Genomic DNA, 22806 nt, shown 5'->3' on the forward strand with positions numbered 1-22806 from the left:
TGCGAAGTTAGAGAACGAAACAATTTCCTCGCTGTGTAATGCATAACTTGGTGTGTTTGTTAAATTGAATTTAAATAAATAAATAATCTGAATGTTAGCTTAGGAAATAAAACGAATGTAAAAGAAAACCACTTCTTTGGCCATTTCATACGTAGTATGAAACGCATCCATTAAATATTAAAAATTAGTTTATAAAGCTCAGAATGTTGCCCAGAACATAGCAATGAATAATTAAAAAAAACACCAATTTGTTGATTAGCAAAAAAAAATACTTTATTGTATCGACATCATTTTTATTGCTGTATATGATAGGCTATAAGCTATAAAATATATAATTGTATAAATCTTACAGAGTACGAGTTCGAGTGAAGTACATTCATTAGCCACTAAAATACTATTACATAAATATAAATCGTATTGTAAATGATGACGGAAAGGTTATAGATATACGCTATATTTAGTGAGCAGGATCTGTTCCATACAATTTCAAGTGTAAAATGCATTTCGAATACATTTTTCAAATATTTTTAATCGAATTTTATTATTTTTCCGAGACATTTTCCATTTTGTGAAAGTTACACTTTAAGAAATTCTGTATAAAAAAAGGAAGAGAAAAGAATCATACATATAATGTAACTAATTATTGAATGGAAAAAATAAATAATTAAATTGCAAAATCTAAAAGGGCGGTTCTGGCTTAAGTTCTCTTAACGGCTAATCTTACGAACACATATTTGGTCAGGTTTTGTGGGCGCGTTTAAGCCTCAAATTGATCTGACAAGTAACTGTGAGATTCCAAAAATATTGATTTCCTGGCTTCTAAAAGTTGGTTTTAATTTCCTTAGTAGTATCAATTTATACGCTACATTCGGATTTTGGAGTATAAAACTTTGGGTTTTTAATACTCAGCCATGAAATATGCCTCTTAAGTTACTTGTCAGTTTATGGGGCTTTAACCAATAGCTTAATTGTACAGAGCTCTGTCCACTAAAATGCCATGCTCGATGAGAAAACTCTCGACATCGGAGGCGAAGAAGTCGTCGCTGAGGTCGTCGGTTAGCCGCACAAAGTTCCCTATGACCGCCTGGGCCTTATAAACCAGGAGCGCTGGCAATCCCTTGGTGCGGAAATCCCGACTCATTCCGGCCACAGAGCTGCAGATCTTGGCGAACTTGATGGACGGATAGTCGCTGGCCAGGCTGTCCAGGCATTTGTTCAGGGTGGCACAGGCGGCCAGCTGGCGTTCGTAGATGTGGATGATGATGGTGGTGTGCTTGTTCTCCTCCTCCACGCAGGCCAGGAACTCCCCGTGGCTGGTCAACTGCTGCACCTTTCCGAACTGCTGGTGGTGCCCCATCTGCCGGAGCATCTCGGCCATCCGCTGTTTCTGGTACTGCTGCAGGAACTCCTCGCTCATCAGCTCATCCAGCTCGGCGTCCAGCTCCTCCTGCCGCTTGCGCTCCTCATCCTCCGCCGAGGTGGCCGTGGTAATGGTGAGCTTCTTGGCCAGCGCCAGACGCTGGCGCTCCGTCTCGTCCCGGCGCTCCGCCTCCAGCTGCTTGAATCGCTGCCAGTCCTTGACCACGCCCTTGGGACCCGTGTTCGTGGAGCCCTGCTGCTGCCGGTAGCCGCCAGCCGGAGTCGCATCCGGATTTGTGTCGACCGTCAGGCCGGAGGATCGGGACTTCCCGGAAGCCCCCTTCGAATCGTCACCCTCGTCGCCATTGTCCTCGCCCTCGCTGCTGCTGCAGTAGTACTCCAGCTTCTCGCCCAGTAACTTGTCCTCCAAAGTGGCCATGATTTGTAATAAGCGAGTTTTTCCTTTTAATTTACAATTTAATTAGTCTGATTAACCTGTCGGTATCGATAGGTCGATTACAATTAATGGCCTGCACTATCGATGGTTCAGTTTCGATAGTAAACGATAGCTGGCCATACTGTTCTTAGTATTTTTAAATGTTTTGTATTATTTACATTTTTTTAGTATGTAGTCCGCGAAATTCAAAACATTTTCCAAATTATCCTCAAAATTTAAAACAATTATTTTTCTAATACATAAAAAGTAATATTTATCTTGTTACAAACATTATTCCTTGCAACTACAAATCGTTTTTTATCCTTGTAATTTTTCAATGCGTATATTTTAGTACCTAGTTTTGTGCGTCTTTCGAATTACATTGAAAATGTCCCTGAGCTTTTCGGGCACAGCAAAGTCCGGCATTATTTGCTCCATGCTATTAAAGTCGGCCTTTTCCAGTTCGTCGCATGAATCATCCGATCCCGACTCATCAGCAAGGGCCAATCTCTCTGCGAAGGAGACTATTCCGCACCAGGCGCGGAAATCCAAGTCACCCGATCCATGTGACTCGTATCCCAACATTCTGAGAGTCCCTTGCACATTTTCCTCTGTTCCATGAAACTCCAACACATCCTCCAGAGCTTGCGGCAGGCTCTGCCAGACGAGGGTTCTTTCCCGGTATTTATATTCCGGCAGCTCATCGTTTCCCATTCCCATAACCGCCAACTCACTTTCCGGCTCCTCGATTCGACTTAGATATTTCAAAAACACTCTTTTATACAGCTGTTTTCTCTGTTGCGATACCCAGACGCACTTGCTCAAATAGTCCCATGGGGTCATATCTATTGGGATAATCGGATTAGGATTAAGTCCTTAAATATATATAGATTTACTGACTTTTCAACATGGAAAGATCCATGGGCACATCGAATCTCGTTGCTGATTTGGAAAATTTTCGCGGCATTTTAGACGTTGTTTCTGGGGGAACCTTATCTTCGGTGGGTTTTGGCACCGTTTTAGGTTTGGGTGGCATGTACTTGATGGCTTCTCGAAGCGCTCGATTTAGCTTAAGTGAATATAATATTCGTATTAATAAATGTGAAATCTTTAACTATCAGAATGTATTTATCTTACATATCTTCCAAATGTGTTTTCTATGAGATCCACATCCAAATCGGTTTTCAGGGCCTGAAAGGCTTCATCGGTGAGAAAACTTCCCTTCAAGAGGATGGGTTCTCGTTCAGTCTCCCTTTTATCCTTGGGCAGCAAGGTGAGTGAATTGGGTATCAAACTGGGTCTGGTACTGGGATTGAGTGAATCGGGGCCCAGAGCAGCCACCTGAGTCTCTGGATCCTCACTCAAGTGAAAAGTGGTGGTGGCTGTAATTTAGAAATAATAATAATAATTTTTTAAAAATTTAATTCAAAAGATAAAAGATATAAAGAGATCATCGCAATCATAAAATAGTATGAGTTCCAAAACTTCTCTTTCCATCTTTCTATAAATGCATATTTATTTTGTGAAACACTCTGTTAACCCTCTAGTGCCCAAGACCGCCTCCAGACGGGTAAGGTTAAAAACACCGTTATTTCAGTCTTTTCATTCCTTTTGACGCGGTTTTGCGTTTTTTCTAAAAAACAGTTTTTCTAAAACAAACATTCAATTTTGATATATGGGCAATTCTCTGCTGTTGCACGCGACGTTCGTACGCTTTGCAGGTGAAAAATACTATCTTCCAGTACTTCTTTTCCTTTGGCACTGGGCTCAAATTAAAGGTCTTGATTAGCACTAAAATATGTGCTAGGGGTGACATTGGGACATTTTTCATTTTTAAGATATATAAAAAAAACCAAGACTTTTGCACGCGACACGAATAGAAGTTACTTTTTTGACTTCCTGCCTAACTTTCGATTGTAACGAAACGTGAAGGAATATTTTAATGCAGTTAATTTCATAGTGTTCCTTGGTCTTTCTTCTTTAAAATGTATTTGGTTTGAATTCAAAATATTGAGTGGTTAATTTTTTACACGCTACATGTCGCACGCGACAGTTTTTTCCGTCATTTTCTTAGGTGGTTTTTCTGCAACCTTAACGTCAAAAAAACCGTTTAAGAGCCACTTTAAAAAATACTAAAAAAATACCAAAAAATGACTTTTTTGTCCATATAACCGGTATTACCCTGTAAAATTATCCAAGGATACTCATATTACTTAGCTTAGTTGAGGATCCATCTAACTAGAATCAAATATTAGTGCAAAATCATGTAGAAATATGTTTTTTTCAAGTTTTACGCTTTTTGGCTTGGTTGACATCCCCAGAGAATTGCCCATATAATGAATCCAAAAATAATTTTTTTTGGGAAAAGAAAATTTGGGCACTAGAGGGTTAAGAGTGGAAAACTAAGGGCCGTTTTCTCGTCCGCCTGGTAAATTTAAAGTACGGTTAAAACTCGGATTTCCCATACCATTTCAAGGTTTAACCTTACCTTGAATTTAACAAGCGGATGAGAAAACGGCCCTAAATATTTTAATTTTTAAATAAAAGGTTTACCCACCTTGAGCTGGTTTTAACTTCTTTCGTTTTTTGCCCCGACGCACATCCTCGTCGCTCAGTTCGTGTTCGTTGATGCAGGTTTTGGGCTTGGCCTCCTGATCACTGGTGGCATCTCCTCCTGGAGCCAAATTGGCCGTGGCCATTGAAGATTTGGGTCTCTGCTCATTGGAAGGCTGCCTCTTCGGCTTCTTGTCCTCGTTGGCACCCGCACTCTTGGGCTTCTTGTCCTCCTCCAAACCACTTTGGGTCAAATCCGAACTGGGTTTCCAGTAGAGAGTCTCTTGGGAGTGGGATCTTCTCAAGTCCAATATGATTTTCTTCCTCTTAATATTTTCGTGTTTTCCCCACTCTGGTGTTATGCATCGTCGATAGAAGGAGCCAGCACTGGTTCTTGTATGGATACTTGTTACCGTGGGAGTTGGCGTCATTGGTCGCGAATCCGTTTCTGCATATCGCCGGAACAGATCCTCCGGAATATTATCCGCCTCATGGGGTTGCAGTTCCGGCTCCTCGGGAATTTTGTCCTGCTTTCCGTGCTGCTGACTTTTGCCCTCAATCGCCAGCGATGTCTTCAGCTGATTGATCACGTCCTTAACCCCAGACGGAGCTGGATGATTGCAAAGCACCGAGCAACCCTTGGCAAAAGGATTAAAGAGCCCGCCAAAGGGGCGTAGCGAAAGGGGCATGGGCGTGGCCTCGAACTTGAGCGGCATTCGCGAAACATCGCCATGCTGATTCTTGCGCTATAAATATTAAATTAAATTACCTTAAAATCGTTTTCTTTTAATTATTTAAAAAAAGTGCAAATATTTAACAACTTTGACGTCTGTTAAATTCGTAAGAACTACAAAATAAATAGTCCATTTTAGCCATGTATCCTATTCATTTTTTGGTAAAGTTAAAGGGTGACATTATATTTGTAATTCAAAATAAACTTCACCTAAATTGGTTAAGCGCAACTTGAGATATAAATAAAAACACTCACATATCCCAGATTTATTCTTTAAATATGCTTTTTTAACGCCTCAAATATTTTTTTCTTACCTTTTTAAGATACTTGACATGCCTCTTGGGCGTGGGAACTAATCCTGTACGTGTTGTGGCGCTCATTGCTGCTAGTAAAATAAACTAAATAAATAAAATACCAAACATAACGACAAAAGCCGGGTTTGATATCCATAAACAATGTTCTCGGTTGCCATAGTTTTCAGCGGAGATCCCAGTATGTTTACGTGTCTTTATTGATTTTTATGATTTCTTTAGCTTAAACTATAATAATTCCAATTAAACAGGTACAAACTATGTACTACACATCCAAAAATTTCCATGAACCATTTCTAGTTTTCCATGATATTTGATATTTAAATTTCCCATTCAAACTGTTCGAGCATCTACTGCTTCCGAGGTATTCTAAAGAATACAAAAAACCGAAAAATAGTCCCCATTGTGAACCATTGCCCATGTCTTTCGAGACTCAAAGTTGGAACTCCCAAAACTTTCCGAATTTATCTGATTGAAACCCAAGTCTAAAAAACATTATTCTAAAAATGTTTCCTTTTTTTTTGGAATCTAACTTACTTTCGGTTTAAAGCGTTTTCATAGGATCATTTATTGCATTTATTATACCATAAAACTGTTTTTTTGGTTTTATTATCTAATTCCTGGGCCGATTCTGTCTCACAGGCAATTAAAAAAATGTAAAATGCAAAAAATGTTTTCAAATTGAAATAAGTCAATTAGAAACAATCATAAAATAACGTATGTTTATTGTGTCTGTGTCTTAAAACTAACAACTTTTGGGATATGAATAACGTAAGGAATACAATTTAGGAAGGAATAGTCAGGCAGTCGGTATGCTCAATTTTCGGTTCTCAGTAGAGGGAACCGCGATGATGCAAATGCCTTAGGCGTTGATCCAGCAACTGGCGTTCGTTGGACAGTGAAATAGTGGAAGTGGAACGATGCAGGGCGGGCAGGATGGTGGCTCCGGCGCCATGTCCATGTCCACCGTGACCTCCTGACCCGTGAATGGCCACACCCACCGCACCCTCCGATGGACCCATTCCGGCCGTATTCCCCACCGCCCGGGATCTGAGTAGATGATTCCTAAGCGGCGATTGCCGACGCACCGAATTGTTGAATGAGATCTGCAGGGAGAGTCGTTTCTGGGACAAGGAGGCCAGGTGTTCCGGTGACAATTCGATCACCTGGGGAGGAGCAGCCGCCGCCACTGCCATGGCAGCCGCTGTGGCGGCACTGTAACTGGGCAGCGAGGAGGTGGGCGAGGAGTTGCCGCAGTTGCAGGTGGTCGAGGCTATCGACACGTTGTCCGCCCCAGCCCCACCATCTGCCCCCGAAATGTTCGTCTCCACCAGGCTGTAGCCCACTGCCTGCTCCTTGCCGTTCTCGCACTCGAATATCTTGATGATGGGCACCACAGCGGGGGTCAGGATAATGCCCGCCTTGCGGAACTCCTCCAGGGCATCGTCGTAGGTGGGCAATCCGGACACAATCGTGTACGAGGGCAGCGACTCAGCCTCGTAGTCCGGCGGGCAGCGACGGCAGATCTCAATAGTCGGATCACTGTGATTGGCACGGTCTGAAAGGGTAAATAATGGAAAATCAGATAATCCGATTAGTACGTAGCGAAAAAAATTCCAACTGCAGGAGTGGCAGGTCTTAAATACTGTTTTAAAATAATAAAGGGAATACCAAAAATCAATTTTTATTGAAACGAAATATTTGTGTTAGTTGTAAAGTATTCCCTGACTTAATTGCACCATATTTGGTCCTTTTTAAGTTTATTATTATAATTATTATCAACAGAATTTATAAAAGTAAATTAAGAATATATATTTATGTTATTAAAATAGATCATATCACACTAGAAAAATGTTACTAATAATTAATTAATGCAATTTGTATAATTTTAATAACCATCTTAGCTATTTATTAAACTTTAAAAACACAGTTACAAAATGCAGTCAAAGTATTTATTGCTTTAAAATTATATTATTTATACGATGCTGCATTAAATTTATAAATTCATGCTGCAATAAAATGTAATATTTAATGTATTAAATTATTTTATAATAAATCTACTTTAAAACCCTAACATTTTTTTTAAGGATAAAGTTTATAGTTAAATTAAAAAATCACATTGTAGGCAGCTCAAGCGATAGTTATTTATTAAAAAGCTTTGCTGAATAATAGATAATACCTGTTTTTGTCTTTTTTCATACTCTTTCCCTTATTTTATTCCCCCAGATTCCTGCTCGCTACTTCCGGCAATCAAACGGGGAAAAAGAACAATCAGAATTATCAAATCAATTCCCCTTTGCTGCCCTTTGGGACTCGTACACGGCAGCAGCGGCACTTAAACCGCCCCCAAACCCTTCAAATGGTACCTTTAGTTTTTGGGGATGGTGCTGCGGATCTAAATGAAATTTTTATACGGATTGCTTGTTCGCTTAAAAGCTAGTAAAAAGCCCTAAAGGCGTCCAACTGCAAGCTGCGTCCCAACCCTTAAAAGTGGGCAACAGAAACATTTATTGCAATTGTCCAGCAGGCGGAGGCGAATAAATGTGGCTCCCGGGATGGGAGGCGACCTCGAATCTTCCCCCAGAAAAGGTGAGTCAGCAGCCCAATGATGGAGTACATGGAACTGTTGATGCGGCAAGCGTTTTCCCCGTGACGTGGTACAAGATTTTCAAGATTAGCCGCATGCTGGGTGGCTTTGGCAAATATTGAAAACGGCACACGCTTCGGTTCACACCCTTTTTTGGATACTTTCGGGGATTTAAAGCCTGCGGGTCGACATTTTCCGACATTTCACACCCACATGAATGGACGTTCATTTTTTATGCAACGCTTTGTGAGCTTACGAAATTAAATTGATGATGCCCAGAAGAAGAAAGCGGGCGGAATGAAAGTGAAAACTCATTTTTGGGTGGGGTTTTTCCGGCTTGGAGCCTGGCCATATGGCCATATAGACCACCCCGGGGAGCTGTCAGCCCCTGGGCTCCATTCCTCCGACAAGAGCTCAACGTGCTTAAGCCTTTTTGTAATTTTCAATTGACTTTAGTTAATTATGGGCCGGCTTACATCGAGCTTAACGTATGGCGCCAAGGGGCGTGACGCTCGTTTTAAGTCGGCTGGATACACTTTTGATTTTGAGACAGGTCGACAGGACTTGTAAAGTCCTTATTTAAGTTTCAGTTAATACAACTCAAAGGGATTATTTTGAAGGCAATTAAAACCCAGTAATGAAAGGAAAACTGATTTTGTTTTAAAAATTAATGATCGAAAAAACCTTAAAGAAATTATCAAAAACTTTTTGAGGTTGTTGTTTCATTGTTTCATTGTTACTATTTAACTTATTTAAATTAATAAAATGTTAAAAAAACTGCTTTTGTTTTTAATAAATAAAATTAATTTTTCTATGATTTTAGTTAAAACTTTATAAACTTGTTAAGTACCAAAATAATTAAAAAATAGTGTACCTATTTAAAATAAAAATTCAGGAATAAGATCAATTTTTAGTAATTAACTTTGTCAATTAACATTAACCATTTCTTAGGCAACTTTTATAAAAGGTGACCTCTAGATTTACTTTAAGATGGATCTTCCTTAGTTCATGTGGCCAATCCGCACTCGACCATAAACTGTTCATCCCCAAACGAAAAGGACGCTACTCGACATGGCCACAACTACTACTTGGCTTGATGAACTGTCTGGTTCTCGGTCTGGGCCCATAATCCAAAGCCCCGGGACATACGCATTCAATTCCCCAAACGCAGCTTAGCACGACAATAAAATGAAGTGCAGCGCATAAAAAAGCGAAAGCCGCTTGGCAGATGAAACGAAAATAAACAAAGCCCAAAGTGTAAGTGCGTTGTGCATAAAATATTCGCCACAAGTTATAAGCCAGCAGCAAAATGGACACCGAAATTTCCAACTACCATAGTCAATATGCCAAAGGTCGTGAAAGCTTCAAAGCATCCCCAACAAAAACTTGCTTAGCATCGGGATTGGAACTAAAGCTACACCGAAAATAATCTAGATTACTTATTAGATCAATTACGTACTTATATTAATTTTATAAAATAAGTTCAAAACTTGCAAAAATGTATATAAAAAACTAAACGTAAATTTAGATAAATATACTTTTTTGGAAAACTATTTAAGTAGTATTTATTAGGATTTTCTATACAACGCGTCAATTCAAAAGTATCCTTATATTCTCCTTAAAATTTATTTTCGTGTAAGTACAGAGAATCTTCACCTAAGGCAAGCCAGAGATATTTGGGCGTTCTCACAATAACAAAAAAAAAGTTAAACACACTTTATGTTGGGGCTTCGCTTTCGAGTTTTGGGGGTCTCAAACGGAGCTGGATGAAACGCCGGATGTGGGTGAGTGGGCGCTGTGCGTTTTGTGGATTTGGGCGCCAAACCACCAAGGCAGAAAAAAGAAAACAAACGACATACAGCTCAAGCAACCAAAAGTGACGTGCCCAGGAAGAGGACGATGGAAATGGCGATGGCAATGGCGACATGCCTGCCAGAAGACTGAAAAAAATGGAAGAATTTGGAATGGGAAATTCTCTTCTTGGGTGTTAAGCACTGCAAGAAAAATTATATAAATATACGTAATTCATAAAATGCAGGCATACCTGCCAATCCAAAAATCACAGTATTTTAGCAGTAATTTATTTAGCTGTGTTTTTCATTGGAATATAAATATAGATAGATTTATATAAATATAGATAGATATTTATGTCAGCATTTTGAAAAAAAAAATTATTGAATTTAAAAATTCCTATGTCTGTTAACCAATTTTAAAATTATTTTTTTACTTATGCTTATTGTTTCTATAATAATATTTTATCAATTACAAACCTAATGATAAATAATTGCTAATATACAAGATTAATTCATTTTATTAACAGATTAATTATTTTTATTTAACTACGTTGTTTTTAATTTACTTCCGTTAATGAATATTTATTTATTTTATTTATTTTTTAGATACCCGTTACTCAGCTAAAGGGAGTGCGAAGGAGATGGAGAAAAACTTTGATCCGCCGTAACTTTTTAACGAATGGTCCGATTTAAAAAATTTCTTCTACATTTCGATAGGTATTGATAAACACAATAAAACTGCATTTTTACTTTTCCAAAATATTGAAATTTTTAAAATCGTATATAAGCGATTGTGGGCGTTAGAGGGGGCGTGGCACCCTTTTGAAACAAACTTGCGCTGCGTAGGAACTCCTAGAATCTGCATGCAAAATGTCAATCTTCTAGCTTTTATAGTTTCCGAGATCTCAGCGTTCATACAGACAGACAGACGGCACCCAGAAAACAAAATGGACTAAAAAGGGGCCTAATTACCTAAAATTTTAGGAAATATGGCCAGAAAAACGCGCCAAGGCCATGCATTACCTAAAATGTTGTCCATGTGGACTATATTTTGTACGCAGTCTTGAATTTATTTCTGGTAATGGTTACCTAAAAAAATGGCTAGTGGGCTAGATTTTTAGGTCAGAATTACCTAAATATTAGGTATTTAAAAAAAGCTAGGATTTTTACTATTGATAGTAACATATTTGATTATTTTAATTGCTTATATTGTATTATTCGGAAAAGCAAATATTTTATCTTTCTGAAAAAACAATCACTTTATTTTGTCCTCGGTGGGAATCGATCCCGGGTCTTCTGCGCGAGAGTCCAATAGGCTAGCCTCTGGTCTACGGAACTACTTAAAGGCCCTGCGGCAAAACCAAAGCCTGCTTCAAGGGGCTCAGGCGAATTCTATTTTTAGAATAGGGCACTATTACCTTAAAAGTAGGAAAATAGTCCACGTAGGTATTGATTTTATATATTGAAACTTTTCCATCACTAGCTTTAAGAAAAGTCTAAAAAATTTTTTAACATTAAACTTAAAAAACCGAATAATTTGTTTATTAATATTAGGGACCAATATTTGTATTAAGTTGTGAGTGATAATCGACTTTAAATTATTCCTAAATTTTAGGTCTTATGGACCAATTTGAAGGTTACGATGGCCTATAAAAATCTCTTTAGCTTTACCTAAAAAGTAGGAACATAGTCCACATGCTAATATTTTTAGGTAACCCATTACCTAAATCTGAAATTTTAGTCTATTTAAATTTTTTAGGTCATACGTTACCTAAAAAATAGTCCCACATTTCTCTGGGTGGGACATGGCTAGATCGACTCGGCTAGTGATCCTGATCAAGAATATATATACTTTATTTGGTCGGAAACGCTCCCTTCTACCAGTTACATACTTTTGCACGAATCTAATATCAAATAAAAACACCTCTTAACGAGGTAAAAAACTAGTGACGACCGCACCTTCAACATACAAAAGTTCTGATATCAACATTTGTGACGAAAAATTATTACACTCGTCATTAAATAGACTTTCTAATCTTTTCTCATTCGGCCCGCCCTAGCAAACTATTCCAGCCTTTTTCCCTTTACAGGCATTTTCTATTGCAGCGTGACGAATGAGAAAAGATTAGAAAGTCTATTTAATGACGAGTGTAATAATTTTTCGTCACAAATGTTGATATCAGAACTTTTGTATGTTGAAGGTGCGGTCGTCACTAGTTTTTTACCTCGTTAAGAGGTGTTTTTATTTGATATCAGAAGTTTTTGTTTGTATACATTTGCTCTCATAGGAGCTAATATATACATTTAAATTTAAATTGGTCAATCATAATTTTTAAACTATTGTATTTTAACGAATTAATTTAAAAAGGCGTTGAAGTATTTCAAAATACCTTTTAAACGAGGTATAGCACATGGGTATACCTTTAGTAGTGTAGAACTTACAAGCAAACGAAATTTAGCTATTTTTAGCTTTTTTCCCGCTAAAGTAGCGGCTTTTTCCAAAAGTCGTAGAACAAAAGATTCCTATATGGAACTCTTAAGTGCAAATTTACTGATTCCATGACTCTAAAATACAGTTCGGATACCCTCCCACAAAATTCAATACTCAGGGAGCGTTAATTGTTCGAGCTGGCAAAAGTGGCTATTTTCGAATAAAAATAACTTTTAAACGTGACTTTTTACAGTAATGTGTTATATACCAAAATTTAAGGAATCTCAAGGGCTATACAGTTTAAGGTTTTAAAGAAAATCGTTAGAGCCGTTTTTGAGAAAAATAAAAAAAAGCTAAAAAAAAAGTTTAAAAAAATTGTCTTTTGTTCATATTTTTTTAAGTATTACATTTACACAAATTGCATATAGAAGGCGTTTATAGCATTTAAAAATACCTTTCAAACGCGATGCAGCACAAGCCTGTAGCTTTAGTAGTATAGAAGTTACGGCTTTCCGATTTTTAGCTATTTATAGCTGTTTTCCCGCTAAACTAGCGAGTTTTTCCAAAAGTGGTAGAACAAAAGTTTTTTATATCGATGTTATGAACGTCATATCAAATTTCCAGAACTTAAAAAACATATTTTGGACAAGTGGACAAGTGGACAAACAGAATTAAATTTTCATTTTGGGAAGAAGAAGAAAATCTTATTTTGGCTATAACTTTTGAACGGAGAGTCGGATTTTGACAAATGACCCCTCATTCGACGGGTATTTTCAAAAGGAATACAACTAAAACATTGCGAGGGGGCATTTATCCCCACCGGCCCCAACAGCTCCAAATTTCGAAATTTTCACTTTTTCACTTTCACCGCTCTCTCTCCCAAGCCAATTGATTTTCTTAAAGTCTTGGTATGCAATCCTGTTAGTTTTCGCAATACCTTTCGATAGGTGTATTATTCATTATGATCGGACCATCACAGTAGATTTTCATTTCTTCGTGTATATATAGTAGTCGCCTTCGCACACTCTCCTGGTGCGCTTCGTCACTACATGGACTGCCGTCCATAGTGATACCCTTTTACTCTACGAGTAACGGGTATAAAAATATATGTTTTTGGGAAGAGCTGAGTAATAAAATACTAATTTTAATTACAAATATATCGAAAAGTTTTGTTTAAGAATTTGTTCTCAGTGTAAGATGGATGGCAGACAGAAGCCAGCAGCTCGAAGGCTTCTCAGGCACGTAAGCAGTTTTGTTCCCCGCCGCCCCCTGAAAGGGAGCCAAAAATAAAAGTTCAGCCCACATTTTTGGATGCTGCCGTCGTCGTCCTTTCCTCGTCCTGCTACTCCATGTCCTTGGGGTTGGTAAACACGGCACCAAATTGCCGTTTAAATTTCTCCCCAATGTCTACGCCTGGGGCCAAAGCGGCCTTGAAACATTATTATGACTGTGACCCCCGTTTTCCCCACCTGTTAGGCCTGCCACAAGATCCGGGAACCCCAAGCTCAGTGCCCCGGGGCTCCAGTCCCCCGACAACTTTATATTTGAAGTTGTGGCTGGCGGCAGACAACAGTTCCCGGGGAACCGTGAAGACAGGCGTTAAATGCTACCTATGCCTCCCACTGGACTCCTGGATCTGGGCGTCTGATCCACGTCAAGGGTCTCTGGTCTGGGTCTGGGTTGGCCCGGGGTTACTCGGCTAACTTATGGCTCTGTCTGCTGCAGCCTCTGTTCTTTGTTTAACTAATTAAACTCTTGTAGCAGCGGGCATGCAAATACCATTTCGGCCTTCATCGCAAAAACACGTGTCGGTCTGGCATGCGAAAGAGGGGAAACAATGGAAAAGAATGTTTTAGGCCCTAAACTAAACGCATGTCAGAATTGCATTGTTTTCTTTGAGCCGGAGACAAGAAAAATGATGTTGCCCAGGGCCAGGATCTGGACAAGATGCCATTAGTTCGAACTCAGAGGCTTGCGAATGGCCTACTATTAAAGGAAACATTTTGTAAAAATAGTTAGGCAATTTTATTACAATTATATTTTTTTTTGTGACGGATATCTTAATATTAAAAAACTCTCTCTTTGATATTTATGATTAAGATTATTATATGCCTTACAAAATATTTTTTTGTATATTTTATTTCTAAAAAGTCTTAAAACAAATTAGTTTTTGGAGATAAAGTGTTTTTCCTCTTATTAAATGTTGTTATTTGTTTATAAAAAGTTTTTAAGAATTTTCATTCATAAGTAAATTCAAATATGTTCCTAAATTAACAACTATTTTTTTAACTTTCCATTTGCTGGCGACACATAATTATAATTGTTAGAATCAGATAGGCTCGACGGTAAATTGGTCGCTTTATTTTCGTACGTTTTGTGTGCTCCCTGGACAAATGTCCCATCATCAGCAACTGTAGCGCATTAAAACTAACTGCTAAATTATTAGCAAGACAACCCATCCATCTCGGGCAAGGTCCTCGGTGGGTCTTTGCACACGAAAACAGAAATGAAGAAAAATTGCGGCTTGTCAGTGGAAGGCAGAACAACAATAAAAAGGACAAAACCGACAACATGAAGACGTCTTCAGCGTCTTCCGCCGGAGCAAACGAAACACGCGCCAGGAGCATCTAACATCCAACATCCCGCATCCAGGACGAAAAAGTAATAAGTGTGTCTATTTGTTTGCGAATATTTCATTTCCCGTCCCGTTTACTTTCTATCTCTTTTTGTACGCCCCCAGCTGACTTGGTGGGAAAAGGGGAAAAATCCGGGGGACTGTCACGAAAGTCGCATTTCCCCAAAACTAAATTATATAACCGTATATCAAATTTAGTCCCTGTTTATGTTTTTGGCCAACAAATTCAATTTGAATTGGCGAAATATTACTTAAGCCTGGGTTGAGCGATAAACTGTTGAGAAATGTATCTTTTGGTTAAATAATAAATCCCATCCGTTAGGAACTGAAGTCCAAACTGAAGTAAATCCAAATAAGTAGTTTCGGTGCCTAAATGGAATAATTTTTATAATTATTATGTAAATTCTGCTATAACCAGTATAATCTTGAGTCAAATCTTACAAAATGAAATTTTTAAATTTATCTTTAAAAAGCAAATTGTCCTGTTTCATTTACATGTTTTGTAAAACTAAATATACGTTTAAAAATATTATTTTTCCATCTGTAAACACAAAAGCTTGCCTTTTTTGTTTGGGATATTTATTTTCACTTTTTCATTTACATATTTATCTTTTGTGCAATGAAGTGTGTTTTTAAAAATATTATTTTACAATCCTTAAACTTATTTACATCGTTGCCATTTTTGTTTGAGATATTCATTTTAATATTAATGCAATATAATTTAATATTGCACATTTAAACGAAAGATTTTTGGTTTTTTTTTTTGTTTAATTTGAGTAACTGCTGCTCGACCATTTGATTTATGTACTTTGAACTTGCTGAAAGTTCAACTAATACATAAAATGCAAACGGCGTGCGTAGGCAGTGGGAAGAAAAAAGTTAGTGTAATTTATAAAATGCACGCCACACATGGTGCCCTTGCCTGTGCGAAACGCTGAATGTTATTAAAAACAATATAAACAACTTCCCGGTGGGTTGTTCCGGGTCGATTGTTTATGGACACCAGTGTGAGGGGCCATGGAAAACAAGCCTTAAACCACAAAGTACCACTTTTCCTGCCTATTGGGCGGTTGTGCGGCAGTTGCGGCAATTTTCAAATTGACTTTTGCACATGTTGACGGCGTAGCGAAAATGCGGGCAAACAATGTAGCCAAAGTATGCTCCACTAAAACAAAAAAAAAACATCACAATAGGCTTCAACTGTCTGGGTATGTGCGAATCAGTGCTGCCAAGACTCTATAAGAAAAGGCTGAAGGACCTAAGAAAGGGATTATAGTAAGTACTTATAAAGAGCTTAAAATTAAAAACCCCAACCTTCAAGGCTTTTGATGGAATTTAATTATGTACATTTTTGTATGATTTTTTTTTGGCTACAAAGGATTCGTGAAAATTTACATTTAAACCGGACTTTTAAAATATATGTTGAATATAACACATCAAAAAATATTAAGTTTATAAAATGCCTGACATGTTCATATTCAATATTATATTATTTGGGGATAATATAGTATATCTTTAATGAGTAAAAAAAATATTTGGGAAAACTTAAAATTTGGTTTACATTAGTTTTTTTTACAATACCAAGAGAAATTAGATTTCTTAAATATTTAATCCTTCATATCATTATTTATTGCTTGGTACCTATATTTTTATCATTCTAGTCCTAAATGGCAATAAAAAATAAATTTAACTTTTTAAATTTTAAATAAATTAATTATTAATTTACAAAAATTACAAATAAAATCCAGAACATTTAAAAACTCTAAACTAACTGCACTACCTTGAGTTTTGGCCATTATGTCAGCCGCGAAGTAGTGCAAAAAGAGGCGAAACACACAAAAATGAGTGCATAGCAAAAACGTGCCAATTGAGCGCGTGAACGGAATACCTAACTAGTTGGCCGCTTCTGCAGCAAAAGTCAAATATCTATCAAAACGGCATTAGTGGCGGCAGCTGTGGTTTTATTTTGGCATCCCGAATTTAACGCCCTGTTTTATTTGAATTTTGGCGCGCACTGCCACCCTCGTCTTACAGCACTGCGCTCAAACAGGGTTGCAATCGATCACGCTCACGCACACATGCAGCAGCGATTTTTGCACGCTCGCACACACACACGAACAAGGGTAAGAACGCGAAAGAGAGCGCGGAGAGAGAAAGAGCGGCAGAAAAATAAAAATTTCCAGCAGCGTCGGTGGATTTGGCTGTGTTCTCAACGCTGCGCCGCGGTTTCGACTTTTTGCCTGTTTTATTCCACTCCGATTTGTTAAAAGAAAAGCAAGCGTTCCATGTCAGGCATGCTGAAAATGGCCAATGTTGCAAATCCAAATGCGCTGCAGACAATGAAGAAAACAAACGGCGACGAGGAGACCGATGAGTCCGATATGGAAGAGGAGGAGGACGAGGAAGAGGAGGAGGAGGACGATCTGCCGGACGATGTGGTGCTCCAAATCGACAGCGAGGACGAGGCGGAACTGGAAGCGCAGCGCATCCGCTTGGTGAAAGAGGAAGCAGCGAAGACAACAAAAAAGGCAGAGAAAGAAGAAGAACAACCACAGCAAGCGCAGGTCAGTAACGGTAAAGCAGAGCAGCTGGAGGAAACTGGAAAGCCGAAGAACCAAAACAAACGTGGAAGGCCCAAGCGCAGGGCTTCCACCAGTTCGCAGGCTTCCAGTGCGTCCATCGCCTCCCTCGTTTCCAGTGCTTCCCTGGTGGCCGCCCAAGTTCTGGCGGACGAAAAGTCGCGTCGCTTCATCTACAGCTGTTCCAGCTGCACTCACCACTACGCCGACAGCCTGATCCTCTCCAGACACTTCCAGCGGGATCATGCCGAGAAGCCGAAGAGGAAACGCGGTAAGGCCAAGGTTTCTCCCGAAGAAGCACCGGTCACTCCTCCCCTGAACCCTGACCTCCTGGAAGTGGGCCACCTCAAGCCCTGTGCCCAGTTGCTCGTCCAGGGGGATTCCCTGCTGCAGCTGTGTCTCGCCTGCAACTCACAGTTCGTGGATGAAGTACGCTTTCAGGAGCATCTCACCCAGCAGCACGGGTACTTCAAGCTGCTCGTGCCCAAGGAGGAACCCACCGATCTCCCGCCGCAGGCCATGGTCACCATTCCGGGGGCGCTGGCCTTGGGCAAAGCCAATGTCCAGCTGCAGCTGCCCATTCCGGCACCAGAAACTCCACCGCCTGAGCAGGATGCCAAGGAAACGCCACCAAGTACCGTGTCCAACGACAAGGAGGATCTGGCCATGATCAATGCCATGGTGGCGGAAATCGCAGCTGAGCGGGTGAAGAAAACCAGCAGTCCCAAGGTCAGCAAGATGATCATCAAGCTGCCCACGACCAACAAAAGGGGCAGAAAGCGAACAAAGCCAGAGAAAATCCGGGTCGGAAAGGATAAGTCGGAGAAGAGCAGGGAGCGGAAGCAGGAGAAGAAGACCAAATTGGACAAAAAGGAGGAAGAGCAGTTGGATTCGGTGGTTGAGCAGCAGCCGGAGATCATTTCTACAGAGCAGTCACAGCCGGAAAATGTTGAGAATGACCAACAAAAACCGGCGGAATCAGAGACAGATCATCAGATGGCTGAGCAAGCTGAAGTAGATACCCAGGAACCAGAGAAGCCTGAGACAGAAGAGCACCAGTCGCTGGAGAAGTCTGAGAATGGTGAGGTGTCACCGCAGGAAGATCAGCAATCGTTGACAAACGATGTAAAGGAGCAGCAGGTGCTTAACGATCAACAGTCGCCTGAGAAAGATTTAAAAAAGGTAGAGGAGTCTGGTGAAGAGAAGCAGTCGGTGGTAGCGGCACAAAAGGACAATATACCGCTGGAAGAAGCTGTAAAGGAAAATCAGCCTCTGGAGAAAGATGCACAAGAGCCCATGGAACTGGTAAACGAAGACACGGAGACACAGAAGAATGTCATTCCTGCAGACGATACTCAAAAAGAGGCATCTGATGAAAAAGGTACCGAAGAGCACCAGCAACAGTTGGAAAAGCCAGGACAAGGTCAACCCCAGCCAGAGAAAGCCTCAAAATCAAAAAAGGTAGAGAAAGACAAATCGGAGAAGAATCAGCAGCATAAAACTGAAGTAAGATTTAACTCAAATTGACCTCACGAACTCCCAATTAACACCCTTTTCTTACAGGAACCGCTCGTCCCAACAAAGCGCAAGCGCGGCCGCAAAGAGCACAAGTCCCCCACACCAGTACCCATTCCGGTGGAAGAAAAAGAAATTAAGGAGGAGCCAGAGCTCCCAGAGAGGCGCATGCGTAAGAGCCGCCAGCAAGTTGAATATGTGGTGGAAGTCAAAGATGAAGAGGAGGAGGACGACGACGATGAGGAGGAGGTAGATGATGACTCCTCAGCGACTGTTTCGCCCCACAACAGCTCAACGGATGAGAGTTTCACCTCAATCAAACGTGAGTCATCCGAGGAGTCGCAGCGTAATGGTGGAATTCACACCTGTAACTTCTGCGGCAAAACCTTCAAGCGCTTCTCGAGAATGCAGGATCACCTGCGTCTTCATACCGGAGAAAAACCATACATCTGCGGACAGTGTGGCAGGGCGTTCCGCCTGAAGATGCGTCTGGTGGAGCACCAATTGCGTCATCGCACCGAGAAGGCGTACAAATGCGAGATCTGCTCAATGCCACTGGCCACCAAGCAGGATTTATCGCTCCACATGCGTCATCACAAGAACGATCGCCGCTACAAGTGCGACAAATGCAACAAGGGATTCGTTCGCAGCTCCGACTTGTCTATCCACGTCCGGATTCACACGGGCGAAAAGCCCTACAGCTGCGATCTGTGCGGCAAGGCGTTCCGTGCTCGCCAAAATCTGGTGGTCCATCGGCGCACTCATCTCGGCGATAAGCCCATTCAGTGTGAGTTGTGCGACAAGCGATTCGCCCGGAAGATCGACATGCGGGTGCACATGCGCAGGCATACCGGGGAAAAGCCCTACAATTGCGATCAGTGCCAGCGCGGATACTCCTCCCGCGTGAATCTGTTGCGCCATCAGGAGCGTGAGCATGGCAACGAGGAGAAGGCCCCTGAAGTTGTCAAGGCTGATAAAAAAGTTCGGAAAACGGCAAAGGAGCAAGAACAAGAACCCAATGCCAAAGCAGCGCCACGACGTCCGCGACGCGAAAAGCTGCAACAGAAGATTGCAGCCCAGGAGAAACTACTGCATGACCTTAAGCGCAGCTTGAGTGCTCTTCCGGAAATACCCGAGGAGTCATCGCAGGTCAAACTCGATGGAGGTGGCCAGGAACTACCAGCAGATGCGGGAGCAGGGCGCGCCCAAGTTCAAGTCACGGTGTCCATGCAAATGGAACCGGCAAGCCATCCCGAAGACGATGAGGAGACCACACCGGAGAAGGAGAACGCTTTGTCCAGCTCGACGGCTGCCGATGGCAAGACAAAGGCAAATCGCAAGATCACCAGCTACTTTACGGTTGTGGGTCAGCAGGCGGAAATCTAAAGACTTAAGTTCAGGGTCAGCAACACTTCTTACTCATTACTTTTAAGATGCCACTGTACTTGGAAATGATGGAGACATTTCCCTAGCGTAGCGTACACCTCGCAATTTAACTTTTTTGGATTTTAAATGCAATCTTGCAGCAGGGATCAAGTATTTTCGATATATCCTATTTATATATTTACGAATTAATTTTGAGGTTCTACGGAGAAATATTTAATGTTGTGAAGGACATATAACCAACAAGAACAAGAAAGACTACTTTTTAAAAGAAAAAAAATGATATTCGATATGAAAAAAATCAAGCAAGAGACTGCAAAGAGTTTTATACCATAAATATATATATTTTTCTATAGACAGAGCAACTTTTGTGAACAAAATAAGTTAAACTATGTAAAAATACCAATAAACTAGTAAGTAAGTTAGTTAGGGAAATGTTTGCAATCTTTAAGCTACTGAAATATCTTCAAACTCAAATGCTGCATCTCGGATTTCTTTTAAACTGAATTGATGTTTAAATCCACGTATTTTTTATGAATAATTTGTAAACCAACGCCCGGCCAATTCAATCTTATCGAGCTTCAGTATCAGCAAAATATGATATTTATAAACAAATGCGCACAACGATTCGAATTTGATTTGCAAACATTTCCTCTCCATTCCCCCCGCATTTATAAACCGAACAAGCTGAAGAATATTTCACAATTTCATTTAATTTCACAACACACATGAAATCAATTGCAAGTCATTTAGTATGCAATTTGTACGAAATCTCCAACATATACTCAAAATTCCAAAACAAATGTAATTTAATGAATATTCTCTAATTTAACTTTATAATGTGTAAGCACTCGAATTGCTCTCGGGAAAAGTTTATATATTTTTCCTTGGAAATAATTCTGCACTATCTCAGCACTCTGCTTACTATATTTATTTTATATACTTTACGCATTTACTTTAACGTATTTACTTAATTTTTCGAATCGTAAGCGTAGTGAAAAGACACTGCAAAAAGTCAGCAACGTTTATTTCCTACATACACTGAACGCATTTTTTGTAAATTGAATTTGTGGCAGCTTCTCTCATTCTGTAGCATCTAAGAGAGTCCAATGAATATACGTTACTTTATAATTTCACATTTGTCGTTGTTAATTTGATGCCACTTGCAAATTGTTGCGCTCGGTACTTCAACCCCCGAAATTGCAATTATTTGAATGGGGGTGTGCGAGTTTTATGTTTTATGTTTATGGCATAGGACAACAAAAGGCAGCTGCTGCTGCAGTCTTTGTCAATTTTTCAGCACTAACTATTGCTTGAGAGGATTGGGATTGGGGTGGACGCAGGGCCACGGAGAGACCGACCGGAGAGTAAATGTCGAGCGGCAGTTTGTCATTTGTAATGGGGTTGTACACGGTTCATTTCATAGTGCCAAGGGGTTGATATGTGAGAGAGATAAATAAAGCGGGACAAATGGGACTGTAAGAGAACGGGCAAGAGTGATTTATGCATAGATCCAGGTGGAAGAGCTGCTCCCTAAGCGATCGTTGAACTCTATTATAGGGATCGAAAATATTTTATTATCCTTTTCCATTCTAATTTAACATTGGAATTGCAGTTTTCTTATTTTTTAATTTTTTGAAGGTTTTAAAACTTTTTTTTATTGTGTGAAATTTTAACTGATTTTGATAAATATTGGTGTGATATTTTTAAACTTACTGGCATAAGTAGGCAATCATAAAAAAAAACAATTCTATATTTACGGAGTACCATTTTAAACTGTGAATAAATAATGTTTCTTTTTTATTTATCATGTCACAACAAAAAAGGATTTTTCACTAAATAAATACAATAAAAATTTAAAAATGTAAAGAAAAAATGTTTATGAAAATATGAAACTGATAAGTTTCTGTATTCACTTTGTGAGTGACATTTTCATTCCGAACGGCATTTCTTTTGCCTCGCATGTTTTGGCCATATGCTTATCATCTGGTCGCAGCAATGACAATTTATTTAGCTCTGGCTTTCAAACAAAAGCGGAGCCAAACAAAAATGCCAAAATCAGCGAATAACAGAGGCCAGATATGAGAGAAAAAAGAATTTAGCTTGCTGCATGCTTGCGTTCAATGCAATATTACGCATACGAAGCGTGGTACCGTGTGCTTTGTTGTGAGATTGTGCCAAAATACAAAAAAAAGGTAAAGAAAAATAAAAAGATAGTCAACGTGACACAGCGCACACACACTTGTGCATGTTGGTGTGTGCGAAAATATGCAAATTAAGTGTGGCGACTTTTGTTCTCGCCGTTTTTTGGTGTAGAAAGCGTAAAAAGCGAGCGAAAACTGTACGTATACACATTATTTTGGCTGGCGATTGTGAAAAGCAAAGCGCCGAAAAAAACGAGTATACGCCCCGTTGTACAGTCAGTCAGTCGATGTGTGTGAATGTTTGCGTTTGTGTGCCGATCAAGCCAGCTCTTTCCCTCCCCTCTCCA

At 39.9% G+C, this 22806-nt stretch overlaps 4 protein-coding genes across 10 annotated transcripts in view; 1 reads left to right on the forward strand and 3 right to left on the reverse strand.

Annotated features, from left to right (window-relative positions):
* Positions 1-272: 272 nt before the first annotated feature.
* LOC108058780 (phosducin-like protein) lies at positions 273-1883 on the reverse strand. Its single transcript, XM_017143719.3, has one exon. It carries the CDS (start codon positions 1796-1798, stop codon positions 965-967), a length of 834 nt encoding a protein of 277 aa, XP_016999208.2. The 5' UTR covers positions 1799-1883; the 3' UTR covers positions 273-964.
* A 243-nt stretch (positions 1884-2126) lies between these two features.
* Positions 2127-5461, reverse strand: LOC108058722 (uncharacterized). Its single transcript, XM_017143652.3, has 5 exons — positions 5396-5461; positions 4353-5094; positions 2933-3177; positions 2696-2864; positions 2127-2640 (listed from the first exon to the last, which is right to left on the reverse strand). The coding sequence occupies exons 1-5, from the start codon at positions 5459-5461 to the stop codon at positions 2144-2146; spliced, it is 1719 nt and encodes a 572-aa protein (XP_016999141.2). The 3' UTR covers positions 2127-2143.
* A 626-nt stretch (positions 5462-6087) lies between these two features.
* Positions 6088-22806, reverse strand: part of comm3 — a 42854-nt gene continuing 26135 nt past the window's right edge. For all 7 annotated transcript variants that reach the window (XM_044393792.2, XM_044393791.2, XM_044393789.2 and 4 more), the window contains one exon: positions 6088-6950. In XM_044393792.2, coding sequence (XP_044249727.1) covers positions 6223-6950 — 728 coding nt within the window. In that variant the 3' untranslated portion in view covers positions 6088-6222. The remainder of the gene's footprint in view (positions 6951-22806) is intronic.
* Positions 16939-21451, forward strand: Phs (Phaser). The gene is made up of 2 exons (XM_070214470.1): positions 16939-18923; positions 18981-21451. Exons 1-2 carry the CDS (start codon positions 17124-17126, stop codon positions 20316-20318), a joined length of 3138 nt encoding a protein of 1045 aa, XP_070070571.1. The 5' UTR covers positions 16939-17123; the 3' UTR covers positions 20319-21451.

The sequence above is a fragment of the Drosophila takahashii genome, chromosome 3L (assembly GCF_030179915.1).
Source record: "Drosophila takahashii strain IR98-3 E-12201 chromosome 3L, DtakHiC1v2, whole genome shotgun sequence".
Lineage (NCBI taxonomy): Eukaryota > Metazoa > Arthropoda > Insecta > Diptera > Drosophilidae > Drosophila > Drosophila takahashii.

Excerpts from the sequence above, each read along its gene's own strand:
- LOC108058780 (XM_017143719.3), bottom strand. The coding sequence starts at position 1,798 with ATGGCCACTTTGGAGGACAAGTTACTGGGCGAGAAGCTGGAGTACTAC.
- Phs (XM_070214470.1), top strand. The coding sequence starts at position 17,124 with ATGTCAGGCATGCTGAAAATGGCCAATGTTGCAAATCCAAATGCGCTG. Across the intron at positions 18,924-18,980 it reads ATCAGCAGCATAAAACTGAA|GAACCGCTCGTCCCAACAAA; the intron begins GTAAGATTTAAC and ends CTTTTCTTACAG.
- LOC108058722 (XM_017143652.3), bottom strand. The coding sequence starts at position 5,461 with ATGAGCGCCACAACACGTACAGGATTAGTTCCCACGCCCAAGAGGCAT. Across the intron at positions 3,178-4,352 it reads GAAGTTAAAACCAGCTCAAG|CCACCACCACTTTTCACTTG; the intron begins GTGGGTAAACCT and ends TCTAAATTACAG. Across the intron at positions 2,641-2,695 it reads GGATCTTTCCATGTTGAAAA|ATATGACCCCATGGGACTAT; the intron begins GTCAGTAAATCT and ends TTATCCCAATAG.